Genomic DNA, 14,631 nt, shown 5'->3' with positions numbered 1-14,631 from the left:
TAAAGTGGAAAACATAATAACTTCAGTTACCTTTGAAGATACAGAAGGCATGATAGCATCACTGTTGAGTTTGTTTTAACCCAGATGGCCTGTGTTTATCTATACTGGCTGTGATCCCTTAGCGTGTCCAAGTGTTGCATGCATTAAACTCTTCCAGCAGGCTGGCAAGAACACAGCAGGCCAGACTCACCGAGGCATGCAGTCAGGCAAGGGGGAAACATTACACCATTACACTCACCTGTTCCACAGCCATGGTGACTTATCTCATGAATAAATCACACTACCAAGGTTCGGACTACTCAGACGATGCACCTCTTCTCCTTTGGCAGACGTCTGCATCCCTATTCATCTTCCTCTGTCTCTCTCTTTTTTTGCCTTCTTTTTTTCTGCTTCCTGTCTCTCTTCCTCCCACTCTACCATCTTATTTCTTATATCTCTCAGTTCTAGCCGGCCGCCTGACTCCGCTCACTTTATTTATCATGCAGTTGTGACATTTTTGGATAAAGCCTCACGCCCACACTGATTGAACTCTGCTTGTGCGAGCTGGGAAGCACAGATCATGTGGTTTCCAGTAAGTCATGGGATCGACAGCCCAGGATGGTTTGCCCAGAGCGTACTGCTTCTTTCGCTTTAAATCACTCAAAAAGGTGCTTCTGAAAGGTCCCTAACTCATACAGTTATGATTATGGCAAACTAACAGAAACACTAAAAGTACGCATTTTTGAAAATAAAAGCTGGAGGGGAGGTTACATTTGAGGCTCCTTTTTGATATGAATACCTCACTTCCCTTCATACATTTTTCTTTGTATGACATCCCCAGATGCAGTGAGGCAGAAATGCAAGCGGTGATTCCACGGATTTTACAATGCAGCATTGTTCTCACATTGACCCGAAGTAAAACAATCCCCGGCATAGCTTCGCTGTCTGCTGCTGATGGCAGCTTTGCAGTATGTGCGCTTAGGCCCGAGGAGGCGGGAGAATACAGGGGTTTTTTGTGTTGAGTAATGCTGATATTCCTTCAAGGGGGATAGTTGCTTAACACACTGTGCAGAATCTGGCACGGCATCTTCTTTGGCCTACTAAACTCTGCTCAACACTATGTAAAAACTCCCTGATGGCTCTTAGACGGGGAGGAGAAGAAGGGTGGGGAGGAAGGAGGAAAAAAGGGAGAGAGGGGAGCTGGAAGGAGAAATGGAGGACGAGCAGCCAGATGAGGATTGGGATGGATTTAGAGATAGATGAGAGCTGACTGAACGGATTGTAGAAGGTGAAGAGAGGATGGATCGAGGACTAGGTGGGGATGAATTCAGTTATGGAAGGTTAGAAAGAAGGAACGGGAGGGGGGAACATGATCCACAGAATGGGAGTTTAGCAGCGTAGACAGTTTAAGGCTTGGTGTACGGATAAAACAAGCTCTTTAGGCTTTGAGGAATCTTTTATCCTATGTCAAAGCAGAGGTCTTGGACTGAAAAGGTGCAGCGAAATGTGTTAACAAAGTGCACTACTTTAGAAAAAGATGATGATTCAGTGCATTAAACAAATACCATCTTCAAAGGATAAACTTGCTTAATGTTGCAACAAATTTGAACTCAATTTGCTTGGGAATTTTCTTATTGATTTATTTCATGTAATTGACTGTCTGAAAGTCTGTCAGTGACTGATATGTATGTTGATGAGGAACATTAAACAGCCATAGAACGTTAAATAGAATAATGGCTCATTATTTCTAATGCTCTAATCTGGACTCTAGTAAGCACTCTCTACGTAGTTCCTCTTTGGGTACCTATGTATTTGCGACCTTTCCTCACTTGTTCATGAAAGCCTTAAACTTCATTTTGGCCTCTAAATGCTGGACTGTTATTTTAAAATTAAAGTCTTATATACCAGAAACACGAAAAGAAAGAAAATAAATCCTGAATAAGTAACTGATTACTGGAAAACATGCCATCAGTGATCCTTTTGTTTTTTTCTTGGCTGTATAATGCGAAATAGCATGGCATTTGTTCAGTGCTCTGGTTGGACGAGCTGGAGATGTTGATATTGTCAGCACTCCGTATCAAACAATAAAATGTGAACGCCTGCACATGCATAGTAGAAATATAACCTGCAAGGAGGGAAGAAAAAAAAAGGGTATTTGTATCTCAGTTTGGGGCAGCTTTTTAAAGAGTTTATCAGGTTTGACAAGCGATTCTATTCATGTCCGTAATAACTTATCATGCATTGACATTTATGTGCAACATAAAAATGTATAAATTAGTTATGTGTTATGAATGTGCTTATGATTTATTGAGGATTTGACCTTCATACAAAGCGTCGTTCAGATTTTCAGATTTTCACTGTAAACTGTTCTACTGTTTCCTTGTTGATTTTCAGGCTTGCAACAATGCATTGATTGGGGTTTTTTGTGCTCTGTTTTTGTTTTGTTTTTTCTTAACATTCTTGTTGGTTTGATTGCCTGCTGTGGCGTGACCTTTTCTCAAACTCATCCAGAAGTTCACATCCATAAAAAACTCATTTATAGCTTGCCTCACAATTAGAAAGTGGCACCATTTCAAAGCCATTTTAGCTTCCACTAATGTTTCTTTCGGTTGTTATATCGACAAATAACTGGATGCTTGAGTTACTTTGTGCCACATTTAAATAATGTCAGTATATTTGCACAATAATCAAAGAGAATATGGTCCCAACGTTTATTACAAATCTGTTTTGTGTATTTAGAAGTGTTAATACATCAGCATCACCACTTTCCTCCTGTTGCTTTTTAGACACCTGATTTTCCTGGCTTGGAGAAAGAAGTAAAACAGTCTGGCTGGTTAGGATCCCTGTGCGAAATCTCTGGTTGTTTTTCAGATTTATGTCATAAAATAACCCTATAAACTACCACAAACCAACCATTCACCATTCCCTGCTGTAGCTGATTTGTTATGGCTGTCTCAAGCCTTCCTGCCACAACAGCGGCTGGTATTTAGTGCCAGTATTTAGTCTGGCAATTTTCAGAAACGCTTCAGTGAGTATATTCCTTGGGGGCCAAAAGTGACATTCCAGACCTGGTGCAAACACTTTGCATGTGAAAGAATCTGAATATTCAAAAGGATGAGGATATGCATTCTCTCCCCCGTTTCTATACCAACTTGTGTAGTTCTTATCTTTTTTTTGTCTTTGCATGATTGTTTTCATATATGTAATCAGTGGGCACAGTGCTTCCTCACTTTGTGTGTCCTTATTGGCTTATTTCTGCAGAAGGAAACCTTGGAAATCTCAGGAATCTAGCACATTATTCTTCAAATTAGGCAAACTGTGCTCTGATATCTTCATATTTTCTTATTACGTATTTAATTATATAACTGCCAGGTTACATATGCTGCTAGCACTGCAGTATGTGCTTTTACAAGTCTTTTTGCAAAACATTGTCTCCTGTTTCTAAAAGCAATGTTAACATCGCTCAGTTATGCAAACATTACATAGTACCTGAAACATATGGCTGTGGGCCCATAGTCAAACACACACACTGAGCTGAGGTCAGTCTCAGGCAGTAACTCATTGGTTAAGCTGCTGGGAACCTTTGTTACTCGTTTCCTCTTGTGCACCAAGTATGGCCTTATTTATGAATGTGAACACAGTTAACCTTTTGCATACGGAGACCTACATTTTGTCTGGAGAACAGCATGACAAATAGTCGAGCGTCTTCTCTATCGATCTGCTCTTTCTCTCTGGCATTCTCCCTGCCGTGGCGATAACTCTCACCAACTGCTCAGCTATAGATAGAAGTAGATACTCATCTATCTGGAGTCATTTATTACGGTAATTCATTAATAAATGGCAGTCCGTCAACAAAATAGTCTTTCCATTGCTGGAATCGGAATGACTGTAACATACAGGCTTATGAGGTATTTTTGAGGGAAAGCGAAAAGATATTGTGGATATTTTACGCAAACTTTGAGGACATTTTAGGGCTGGACTCGACTGCTAGACATTTGTGTCAGTGAAAAACAGCAGCAATGCTCCCTCTTCCCTCTCTGCATATTCCACAATCTTGTTTGTGCTTATACTTCCTGTGAAAAACATAGCTGACTCCTGAAGAATGTGCCCAATTAGAGATGGAGAGTGAACTTGGGGGGTGGGGGGTGGGGGGTCCTCAGACATTGTGGCTGCTCATTTTTTATTCAGTTATTTATTTATTTTCATCTGATCTAACTTTTTGTACAAAGGAATTGAGCTTTAAAATTAGGGTCCTCTGGGTCAAAAAACAGCACAATATTCAGACACATAAATTTTGCTCATTGTTGGAAAAGACACGGTAAAGTCGTGGAACATGACTCTTTACTGGTTCTCGTTTTTCATCATAATAACAAATGAAATACACCCTTAAGTAACTGTTATAACAGAGGTGCCAAACTTTTTCCTTTAAGACTGACATCATTTGAAGATGTCATTTGGGCTTAGAGCATTCTCATTTTGTCCTCCTCGTGGTTGCCCTGTCTTTAAATGGATCCCTGTGTCTTCCTACTCCCTCCAACCATCCTGTAGTTTCCACTCCCACACTGGCTAGCTTGCAAACAGACCCAGCTGGCCATAATGATGACAAATCAGCCCAAATATTTATGTCCATTGAGTTTCACTTTGGCTCTGCCCACGGCTCGTTTTCTGCTTTCTTTTACGGATCCCTCTGCGGCGGTCACAGCACTTGCAGCCAAACCATCATAATCACGCTCCACAAACACACTTTAGCCCCAGTTATGTCACCTAAACACCAGCTGACTGTTAATGTCCACAGAGGACCAAGTTTATGGTTGCCGGAGGAGTGGTATAAACATAGAAGCTTAAGCTGTCCTTGTGTAGATTTTTGTGTGGGCTTTGTGACCAACCTGTTCTCTGAAAGTGATGTGCATTGTATCTTTTATGTGGAAAAGCGTGTTTGCCTCAGGTCACCAAAAACTAAACAACAATCTAAGGTGATGGAGGACCTCACTGAGATGGTTGGAAGCCTTGTGTAACTCGCAGGAAACGGATATGTAAATAGTTTGAACAGATGAGGCTGTTTTGACTGGGAGGTTGAAATCAGAGCATTAAAAATGCGTTTAATGCATGACACAGCATTAAAATTTCAATCCGAGAGAAAGGGAAAAAGACATTTTTTTGTATTTTAAATACATCATCTCGGCTGTTTTATTCATTAAAAATATTTTTGGAAGACTTTTTGAAGTGTCAGAGGTGCAGACATGATGCTGCTTTGTTTTACGCAGTTAGGCGTATTTTTCATATTATGTGCGCTGCTGTTGCCATCTTTGCCATGAATATAGTACGTGTATTGCAAATTCTGATAAAGCTTAAAAGGCAAATTACTTATATAATGTTCAACCATCAGCAAGGGTCAAAGCAGAAAGTGATTGGGAGCTTTTAATAAGCAAACTTTCATTTTCTTACACCTGAATTGCTTCAGCTTTGCCATATTTATTTGTAGTCCCCTACTCTCTAAAAAAAAAAAGTGTAAACACCTGATTTCGAAGTTATCAGCCCACTGAATGCCCATTATCTGTCCCGTTATCACTCCCATACATATTGCAATAGGTGCCTTCGTTAGCAAGCTCAGTGGGTCGTTATCATTCTCTTTAATCAGTGATAAACACAGAGCGGCACAGATTAAGTAGACATCTAGTGGAGGTGTTCAAAAAAAAGTAAAATGTTAAACAAGTTTGCAAACATAGCTTATGACGTCTGCCTTATCTGTGGGGAACCCCACAGTGACTGAGCCGATAACGACCTCCTCGTGGGTGGAGGAGGCCACCTTCTGGTGATATGTATTGGACTGATAACACCTGATAATGGCCATTCAATAAGCTAATGACATTCAAGCTTAAAGAAATGTTCTTTTAAGTCTCGCAGCAATTCCAATTCCAGGCGTGATCTATCTCTGAGTGCCGGCTTTACAATCTTTAACGACAGCCGCGGTTTTGTTTACAATCGAGCCTTAATATTAAACACTCTGACTTGCATCTTTTAGTATGTAGTATATATTCCCTTTTGGCCTACAGTATACCTCACAGTATTTTTCTTTTTATTCCACTTGCAGCTAAACAGATGAGTCAGGGTTTTAAAACGGCGATGCATAAAGCATCCCTTGTTTACCTCTGTCGCTTTTGTCCCCTCTGTCAGATAACATACATGCATCCTATCTCTCACCTTTGTGGAAGATACGGGCCTGTATTTTAACCCCGGGGCTCTGTATCTAGATACATGCTTCCTGACACAACGCAACGCCGCTCGCTTATCTGGCCCAAAGTCAGAGCGAGAAAACAGAGTCAAAGAAACAAAAGGAGAGCAGAGAAGGAATAAGAAGGTGAGAGAGATAAAAGGATAGAAACGGGAAGAGAGAACAAGGCCCATCTTCTGCTTGAAGGATGCTGTAGATGGGCCTATCAGCATATTTAAAATTAGCCCACTGCATCCTTGTCCACAGCAGTGTCGGCTTACCAGCATCCAATTCTTTTCTCTCACTCCCTCTTCTTTTTTTTTCTTCCTGAGGATGAGGCACACAGTTTAGTAGCGCCTAGAGAGAATCAGACATTCAAAATTACCCCTCTACTTTAATCTGTCTTTTTCTAATTTGTTCTTTACATATACTTCCTTCCCCTTTTTCCTTGCCCTCTGGTTTTACACTTCTCTCTGCCTTTGGCTCCAACTCATTTGTACCTGTAACTATATCTCTCCTCCACTTCTTCTTTCTCTCATCAGCTCTCTTTCCCCGCTCGCTCTCTCCATGCCCCTGCATACAGAGCGCTCTCAGTCTTCCCTTATAGGATAGATTTTGCTATAGAATCAGCAGCATTGCATTCCCAGGTGATTCGGGAATGATTTGCTATTCACTCCTCTGGCTATGGGTTTACCTAGACAGGCACAGACAAAGAGAGAGAGCGCGAAGCACAGAAACGAAAGGAGGACAGGCAATAGCTCTTTTCCCGTCAGTCTTACAGTGTGTGTCGTGCATGCCCCCCAACCCCACCTCCTCTTCTTTCAGCATTGAGATGCAGCTGCAGTTCTCAAAACACATGTTTAAGGGCTAAAGGTTTGGAAGCAGCTATCCAGGATGGATGGGGGATTTGTGTTCCTCCCGTGCTTAGAGGCTGCTGTGAATGCAGCCGACCGCCGAGCTAGCTGTTAGTTCTGGCAGTTTGGAAGGGATGCCTCTGGGACTATGCTTGTCTTTAAGAGTCTTTGCAGAGACTTTGCCAGCATGAATTAATGAAAAATGAGCCGAGAGGCTTTTTTCTTCAATTTAAGGAGACTGCTTGTCATTTTTTGTGGCAGCTTTTTTTTTCTCTCTCTCTTTTCAGTTTCTGTGTGTGTTTGCGTGTGTGTGTGTGTGTGTGTGTGTGACTCGAGTGACTTTTTGAACACAAGCAAATACAGAAACCCAAAGAATATCAAATAGACAATAACACAGGAACATACGCATGTGCGCACCCTTTGGATGGTGACGACTGATTCCCAGTAGTGGTGTCTTGGCCATGGGGGGCTTTGGGCCGGGTTAGGCTGGTTTACTGATTTTGACAGCGTGGCCTTGTCTGGCCTAGTGCCAGTGTTGAGCTAGCTCTCGCTGGCTGCTCTGGCCTCCTATAAATCAAGGCCAATTACCACGCTAGTGTGCAGCCTCCTCTCCTCCAGTCACAGCCCTGCCCTGCGGAGTGCAGGGAGGAAGGGAGAAAGACAGGGATGGCATAAGCCTGCTTTTATTCCAATTACAGCTGTGGCTGCCCTCTGCTCTGTTCTCTATGTGTGTAGTCACAAAGAGTGTTTTCACACTTTTTTGATAGAAGTAAGAAGCCACTTTATCTGAGCATGTAATCACCTCTAAAATCGGGACAGCCAGCATTCCAGGTGCTATCTAAAAAGGTAGCTTGTCATACACTTTACATCATAATTAAAATGAAGGAAATGTTCTGTTTTAATCCTTATTCTTTAAATCTGAAGTCCATGTTTAATTTAACCTTGTACTTTATGAAGTTATTGTCTTAATTCCCTCCACTGAAAACCATTTATCTTCATTTTTTTTATTTTAGAAATTAAGTGAAAGATTAAGTGTTCCCATATGGGTTGGTAAATTCACAAAGTGGTAAAGTTTTATAAAATATTTTAAGAAGTTGAGTCAGAATTTAAGCATTGTGTAAGCTCACTGGTTTTCACCGTCTCTCACAGTGGGACGATTTTGTTATACACTACACAAACATGCATGTGATGCAATGAGCAAAGCAGGTTTAAGCCTTTTATAAGTCTATCAGTGGTTTAAAAAAAAAAAAAGCATATAGCTGTGGTTTGGGGGAAAAAATGCATTGTCCTTGTGTGGGTGTGTGAATATACATCACAACGCCATGCACCTTCAGCCTATGTAACGTAGGCTAGATTTATCATCCTCACTTAATACACTCATAAACATTCCCTGGCGTGTCACAGAGGCTGTGAACCCCCCTTCACGACTGGCTCGGTAAATTGGGCCTGTGTAAACCATTTTGCCTGTCTAAAATACAGTGCAGCAAATTGAAATCCCCAGTAAGCCTCTGTAGCGGCATGTCACAGCTGGGTAGGGAGGAGGGAGAACGGAGGTTTTTCTCATTTACCACCTGGAGGTTTTTGAAGTGTCATAACCAGCGGTTTTCTCACACCCTTCTATTTCACTCTAATTCTTTCTACCTTGCTTTATTTTTATTTTTCCCATCCTTTTTTTCCCCATGAGTCTTCTGTTCCCTCCCCTTTTTGGTAAATTACTCTTTGCCGAGTGCTATACTCAGTCCTCATCATTCTGACACATGAGGCTAGTATTTAATATATTTGAGAAGCCTGATCTGGCAGGCTGACAGACCAAGGGTAAACAGGAGTCATGAAACTGTCCGGCAAGAAAAACAAGCCTGGATATTAACCTCTAGTGCAGCGACCAGCAGAAGCCAAGAGGGAACTGGATATAAAACAAAGAGTTTGAAACATTTTGGTCCTCTGTGTGTGTGTGGGTGTCTGTGCGCCTGCTTCTGTGCTGCAGAGACAACCAGTTGTGTCCAGGATTGTCTTGGATCCATTGCATTTAAAAGTTCACACACTGCCCCAAGATTAAACAGGAATCTTACTTAAATTACATATATGGTTCCTACACAGCACAGCAAGCTGATATTAGGATCGTCTTCATAGAAGAATGATGGGGTTACTTGAGTAATGATTAGATTTGAGGAGCTCTCGCGGAGCTTTTTCCATTTTGTTTTTACCCAACATATCTAAACTTTTACCACATTCTTCCAGGAATAAAATAAAAGTAGTAAGTATTTTTAAAAATCTGCATTAAATCCACCCTGACCCACCACCCACCGCATAGTCAACCATTCCTTTGAGGCCTTTAGCACAGACTGCGTTCTTCATCCCAGGGGATTCCCGCTGCCTTTTTTCCTTTCCTACTGGATACCTTTGCATGCTGCCTTTTAACTCATCCCTGTAAGTATTAGACTGGTTTTGACCCTCCATGCCTCACTGTGTAAGATTTCAGCTTCTGACCTTAAAAAGAAAAATGAAAGCAAATCGATAGGGCGGGACACATGAATTCCAAAGACCAGCATGTAAGCCAAGCCTGGAGGCCCAGAAGGACAGTCAGGGCTGTGTGTGTCACCATGGGGGCTAACAAAGAAGTGGGGGGAGAAAAAGCCTGAGAACGCGAGAGAGGGGCTATTAATTAACACTGAACGCTGAAAGAGGTTCTGTCTAGTGTCTCTCATTTGTGCGGCGAATTTGTTGGAGTCACACAGTGTGGTAATTACCATGTGTGTATTTTAAACTGCAGCGGACTAAGGGAAAAATCTAACGAGTGGACGGGGGGAACCTAAGGTGAAAGCCTCAAAGTCAAGGCTTGGACTGCAGCTGTGCATTTGAGTGAGAGAAAACAAGTCCCACAGAGCACTCAAGAGATTAAGATTCTTCTATACTGCCACAGCGTGGAAACTTGAATGACCGGAGACTAGTTTGGCTTTTTTCATTCAAGTCCATGCAACCAAGGCTACCAGAACAGTGCGAGGCAAGGTGGGGGGCGGGATGGGCGAGGTTTAGGGAAACTTGTGTCTGTGGTGATCGGACCTGTGTGCTTGAAACTTGGATTTAAAATTCAAACTTGTTTCAACTTGGACCTCGACTACCTAAATGTACAAAGTCATCCTGATGGATATCATTCATAGACCTGAAACAGTAGTTTTCACTCTGACACTCTAGCTTTAATATTAACGCACTGTAGATGACTGTTATGAAAAAGGTTGTTTCTGTGTTATCATGTGGCGCATATGTGTGTTTGTGAGTGTGAGCGTATGCACAACGGCCGACGTGTACAGTGTGGGTGAGTCCAGCACAGTGAGTGGCTGCCCATCAGTTCCACTAAGCTCAGCGTGGTAATTGGCCGTCTATTGATGGACGTGGCTCCCTCTTCACGCTCCAGGGACCCCGGCTCTTTGTCTGAGGAGTGGGAGGCGACACGCTGGCATGGCACACACGCTTAAAATAGCACATCAAATCAGCCATGCTCCGCCAGTCGCTGCTAACGTGTGGGGCAGATTGGAGGGCTAATGGTGTGTGTGTGTCTGTGTGCGTGTAGGTGTATGTGCGTGGATATGCGGGGGGGTTTTACAGCATGGTATGAGGTCTTGAGCTTCTCTCTAGGGAAGATAAGGGTTAACGTGGTTAACTGGAGCTGGTGGTGGTATTTTTGTCATGTCCCCCTCTTTCCCTGACCATTTTTCTCTCCTCCGTTTCATTCATCACTCACTTTATTGCAGTGTGGTTTCTTTCGCTCTTCTTCCGTCTCACTTCCTTCCTCGCTCTCTTTTAGTGTTTCTCCCTCGCTTTTTGTCTCTGTGTCTCTGTTCATGCCCGCAGGCCCCCGGCTCTCTCTCTGTCACTATGTGCAGTGTCCCTGCAATAGAGATATAAATGGGCTGTGAGCGGGGGGCCCTGACTCCTATACCATAAATCTATGCTAACAGCACAACAAGCAAGTAAGGAAAGCAGGGGATGGGAAAGGCAAGGAGAAAAAAACAAATGGAGGGGTTGGGGCATCACAATTCTAATACATTTTGAATACATTTTGTGAGATGGAGATTAAACTGAAAATTTCATTCATATTGAGATGCTTATAAAATAGGCTGTACTGGATTATTGCATCAGGATCTCACACCCTCTGAGGTGTAAATTGTTTCGCAGTGTAATGAAATTGGTTTTGAGGGTATTAGTAGAAAGCAGGAAGTTGCCATCATTTAAAACTGTTCATAAGCTGCTAGGAGCCTCGTGAACTCTAATATCAGAGAGTCACCTTGGTGAAATGTTTATTTAAGATGCAAAATGAAGAAATGTTTGTCCCCTCGACTCCAGTTGCATATGCGCAAAAAGCCCAGAAAGTTACAAAAAGATATAATCTATTGCTTTATTAAGCACGAAGGTGACAAAAGTTTGAAAGAAGCGAAGCACTTTTTCTGTCATTGTGTAGACCTTTTTATTTCTCTACATGAAGATGTTTTCCTCGCAGTATTATTATTTGAGGCTAAGGTTGCTTTCTTGAAACTTTCACTTGCGTTCTCCTGGGTTTTCATCTCGTAGTGACCCTGCTCGCTTCTCCTCGCCGCTTCACAGCTGCCCCAAAATGTCTCGTCTCACGATTGCGGGGACATTGTGCTGGCAGTGCCTGCTGTTTCTTCAAATGAAACATTTTGAACTCTCTCTCTCACATTTTCTGCTCCTGTCTAAGAAATGTTTTCACACCTCACTTCTCATTGTCTTTTAAAGCTGCTGTAAACATCAGAACAGTAGGATTACGGCTGGATGATGTGTCAAAATTTTCCAGTCGGCCACCCTCAGTCCAACAACCAATGATCACACACACGCATTTTTTTAAAAAAAAAACAATCCCCTGCTGAAAAAAGAGAAACTTTGCTGTGTGGTTGTTTTTATTCATTGGTTTTTACTGGCAACAGCTGAACACCTTGAATAAATTTTGCCATCTCTCTTTAATAATGACATGCAGGAGGTCACTCTCTTAGTTTCTTTATAAATTTTTCGGGAGGCCAGAAGTTTCAAAGAGAGGGACTCGCACACAGTAACATGAATACGAATCCATACCAGCTGCTAAAATGAGAACCAGAGAAGCTTGGACAGAGACATTCCCCACTAAGGTTGCCATCACTTCCCCATTCCTTTAAGCAAATACGCGTTTGCTGCCATATTCTTGTTCATAATCACGCTCTGAGAATCTTTAAACGCTTTGACTCTGCCTGCTGTCTTAAAATGAAGCCTTGTATTAACTTGCTTTCTCTTTACCTTCTGTTTCCAGCAACCCTATGCTCCACCCCCTCATCCCATGGCTCCTCCCAGCCCCAGCACCAACAGCTGCAGCCAGGGAGGGGCGGAGCAGCTGAGTAAGACCAACCTGTACATTCGAGGCCTGCCACCTGGGACCACCGACCAGGATCTCATCAAACTCTGCCAACCGTGAGTACTAGGAACGATTGTCATTAAATACAATGGTTATACTGTAATTCTTGCCAATAGCATAAATATTTCTTTCATTTACATAATTGTATTCTGCTCTTGGCCATGCTGTGCTTGTCAAGCATTTATCAGAACAGGTGTACATTATAGATACAAATATGTATCCTTCGAATTTTTTACCATATGCACCATTTATAAAAACAAAACAAAACATACCCCAGTACAAACTGGTGATTTTTGTCTTTTTTACTTTGATGGAGTCCTGCGAAGAAAACTAAGCACACATTTACTGCGTCCATAGAAATTAAGAGGCTTAGCAGCAGCGGCCACCTCTGTAAAAGCTGTAGTTTTGGCAGTTTGCTGGTCTGGAGCATTTAGGTGTATCAAAACATCACACCAACTGTCAAGAACGGTGATTGAGAAATAATGCTTTGGTGTTGTTCTGTAACTACAGGACCTGGGCACCTTGCAGTTACCAAGAGTTGACCATGAACTCCTCTGTACACCAAAATATTCTTGATTCAAATACGAGGCCATTTAACTGGCAGCTAAACCTTGTCCCAAATTTAATTATTCATCAGAACAATGATCCCAAACACTGCAGCAAATCTAAAATAAAATGCTAAAAATGGCTCCGACCTTGAGGTCCAAGTCCAGACCTCAACCTGATTGAAATGCTGTGGTTTGGACCTTAAGAGAGCTGTACATGAGCAACCGTGGGAGACTGATGATGTTAAACAGAAAACGATTTCTTCAAGATATTACTGCTAAAGATGATTCTACAAGCTAGTGAATCACGGCATGCGTTTAGTTTTTCACAGGACTGTATGTGTTAATATCCCAGTTGAAACTGTAATCTTTTAAAAAGATATAATACAACATAAACACGTATAGGTATCCTGAAAGAGAATTTATACTAGCTGTAAATCCCAGACATACACCATTAGAACATTGTACTAATAGCTAGCTACCAGTTATAGTTAACCCACCTAGAATACAGGTAATTTTTACTGTGTTTGCTGGATAATCACTCACCTGCTTAACTAGATTAAAAAAAATGTCTGTTTCCTCTTTTTAATGAAAAACATATGCATGACATCGGTGCTTTCAAGGACCTCATAAAGATTCCGTATCTATGTTTCTCTATGTATTTGAAAAACATATTGTGAGATATTCAAGGTAGAATGCAGGCCACAACTCGATTATTTGTCATGTAGCAATAAATCTGATTTGTATTCTAAATACAGCAAACAGTGTCTTTTTTCACAGGATGATACATGCTTAGACCCAAGCATAGCTGGTTGATAAGCATAGCTGTGCCTGTGTACACAAATGATGCAATCAAACCAAAAAAATCACCTCTAAGAAGAAAATTACAGGCTTGAAATCGGGTCCATGCACACCCCATTAAACTGCAACCAACTCGGTGTCTTTTGGTGTCACACACACATACACCCACACGCACATACACACACACACACAAAGGTACTCATAAAGCTCTGCCAAATGTTCTTGATAGAGGAAACACACAGACACACACACCTGCTTGCACACAGCTCAATAAGGCCTAATAAAGCCTAGATTGGACCACCTCCCCAAGGAATCACAGACCAAGACCTCATCAAGCTGTAACACACAGCCACACGGGCTTTCTTTTTCTCTGTGTCTCACACAGTCACAGACACGCACACACACACACACACACACACACATAGACACACACAAGCAGCTTTGTTCAGCTTCATTAAACCCTTTTCACTTCTGAAATGGTGAAAAGGGGGTCAAGATCATTAATGGAGACAAGGCCGGCAGATTGTGAAATACAGGCCATGAGCGAATCTGTCTGGTTGCATAACCTTTTCTTGGACATATTTTCAGAAATGTCCTGGTCAAACTTGGCCAATTATTCAATGATCCTTTGGAGAAAGGAACATGCTGTCCAGTGTGTTTGGTAATGCTCCCAGCAGCCATGTCATAAGTCATGCATTTATTCTTGAAACTGACCCATCGAGATTCCATTAGGCTGAGAGGCGGCCCGATAAGATTTGGAAAAGCACTCAGCATTTTGACATTGGATATCTCCTGCTTTAGCTCTTGCATTCACCCAGTTGTACAGAGTTGGACAGTTTCAAT

The 14,631-nt window shown here is 42.0% G+C and overlaps 1 protein-coding gene across 4 annotated transcripts in view; it reads left to right on the top strand.

Moving 5' to 3' along the window:
- Positions 1–14,631, top strand: part of rbms3 (RNA binding motif, single stranded interacting protein) — a 297,035-nt gene that overhangs the window by 121,140 nt on the left and 161,264 nt on the right. For all 4 annotated transcript variants that reach the window (XM_065470606.1, XM_065470605.1, XM_065470603.1 and 1 more), the window contains one exon: positions 12,341–12,498. In XM_065470606.1, coding sequence (XP_065326678.1) covers positions 12,341–12,498 — 158 coding nt within the window. The remainder of the gene's footprint in view (positions 1–12,340; positions 12,499–14,631) is intronic.

This window comes from Pelmatolapia mariae, linkage group LG22 (assembly GCF_036321145.2).
Source record: "Pelmatolapia mariae isolate MD_Pm_ZW linkage group LG22, Pm_UMD_F_2, whole genome shotgun sequence".
Taxonomy (NCBI): domain Eukaryota; kingdom Metazoa; phylum Chordata; class Actinopteri; order Cichliformes; family Cichlidae; genus Pelmatolapia; species Pelmatolapia mariae.
This window is presented reverse-complemented; position numbering and strand designations above follow the sequence as displayed.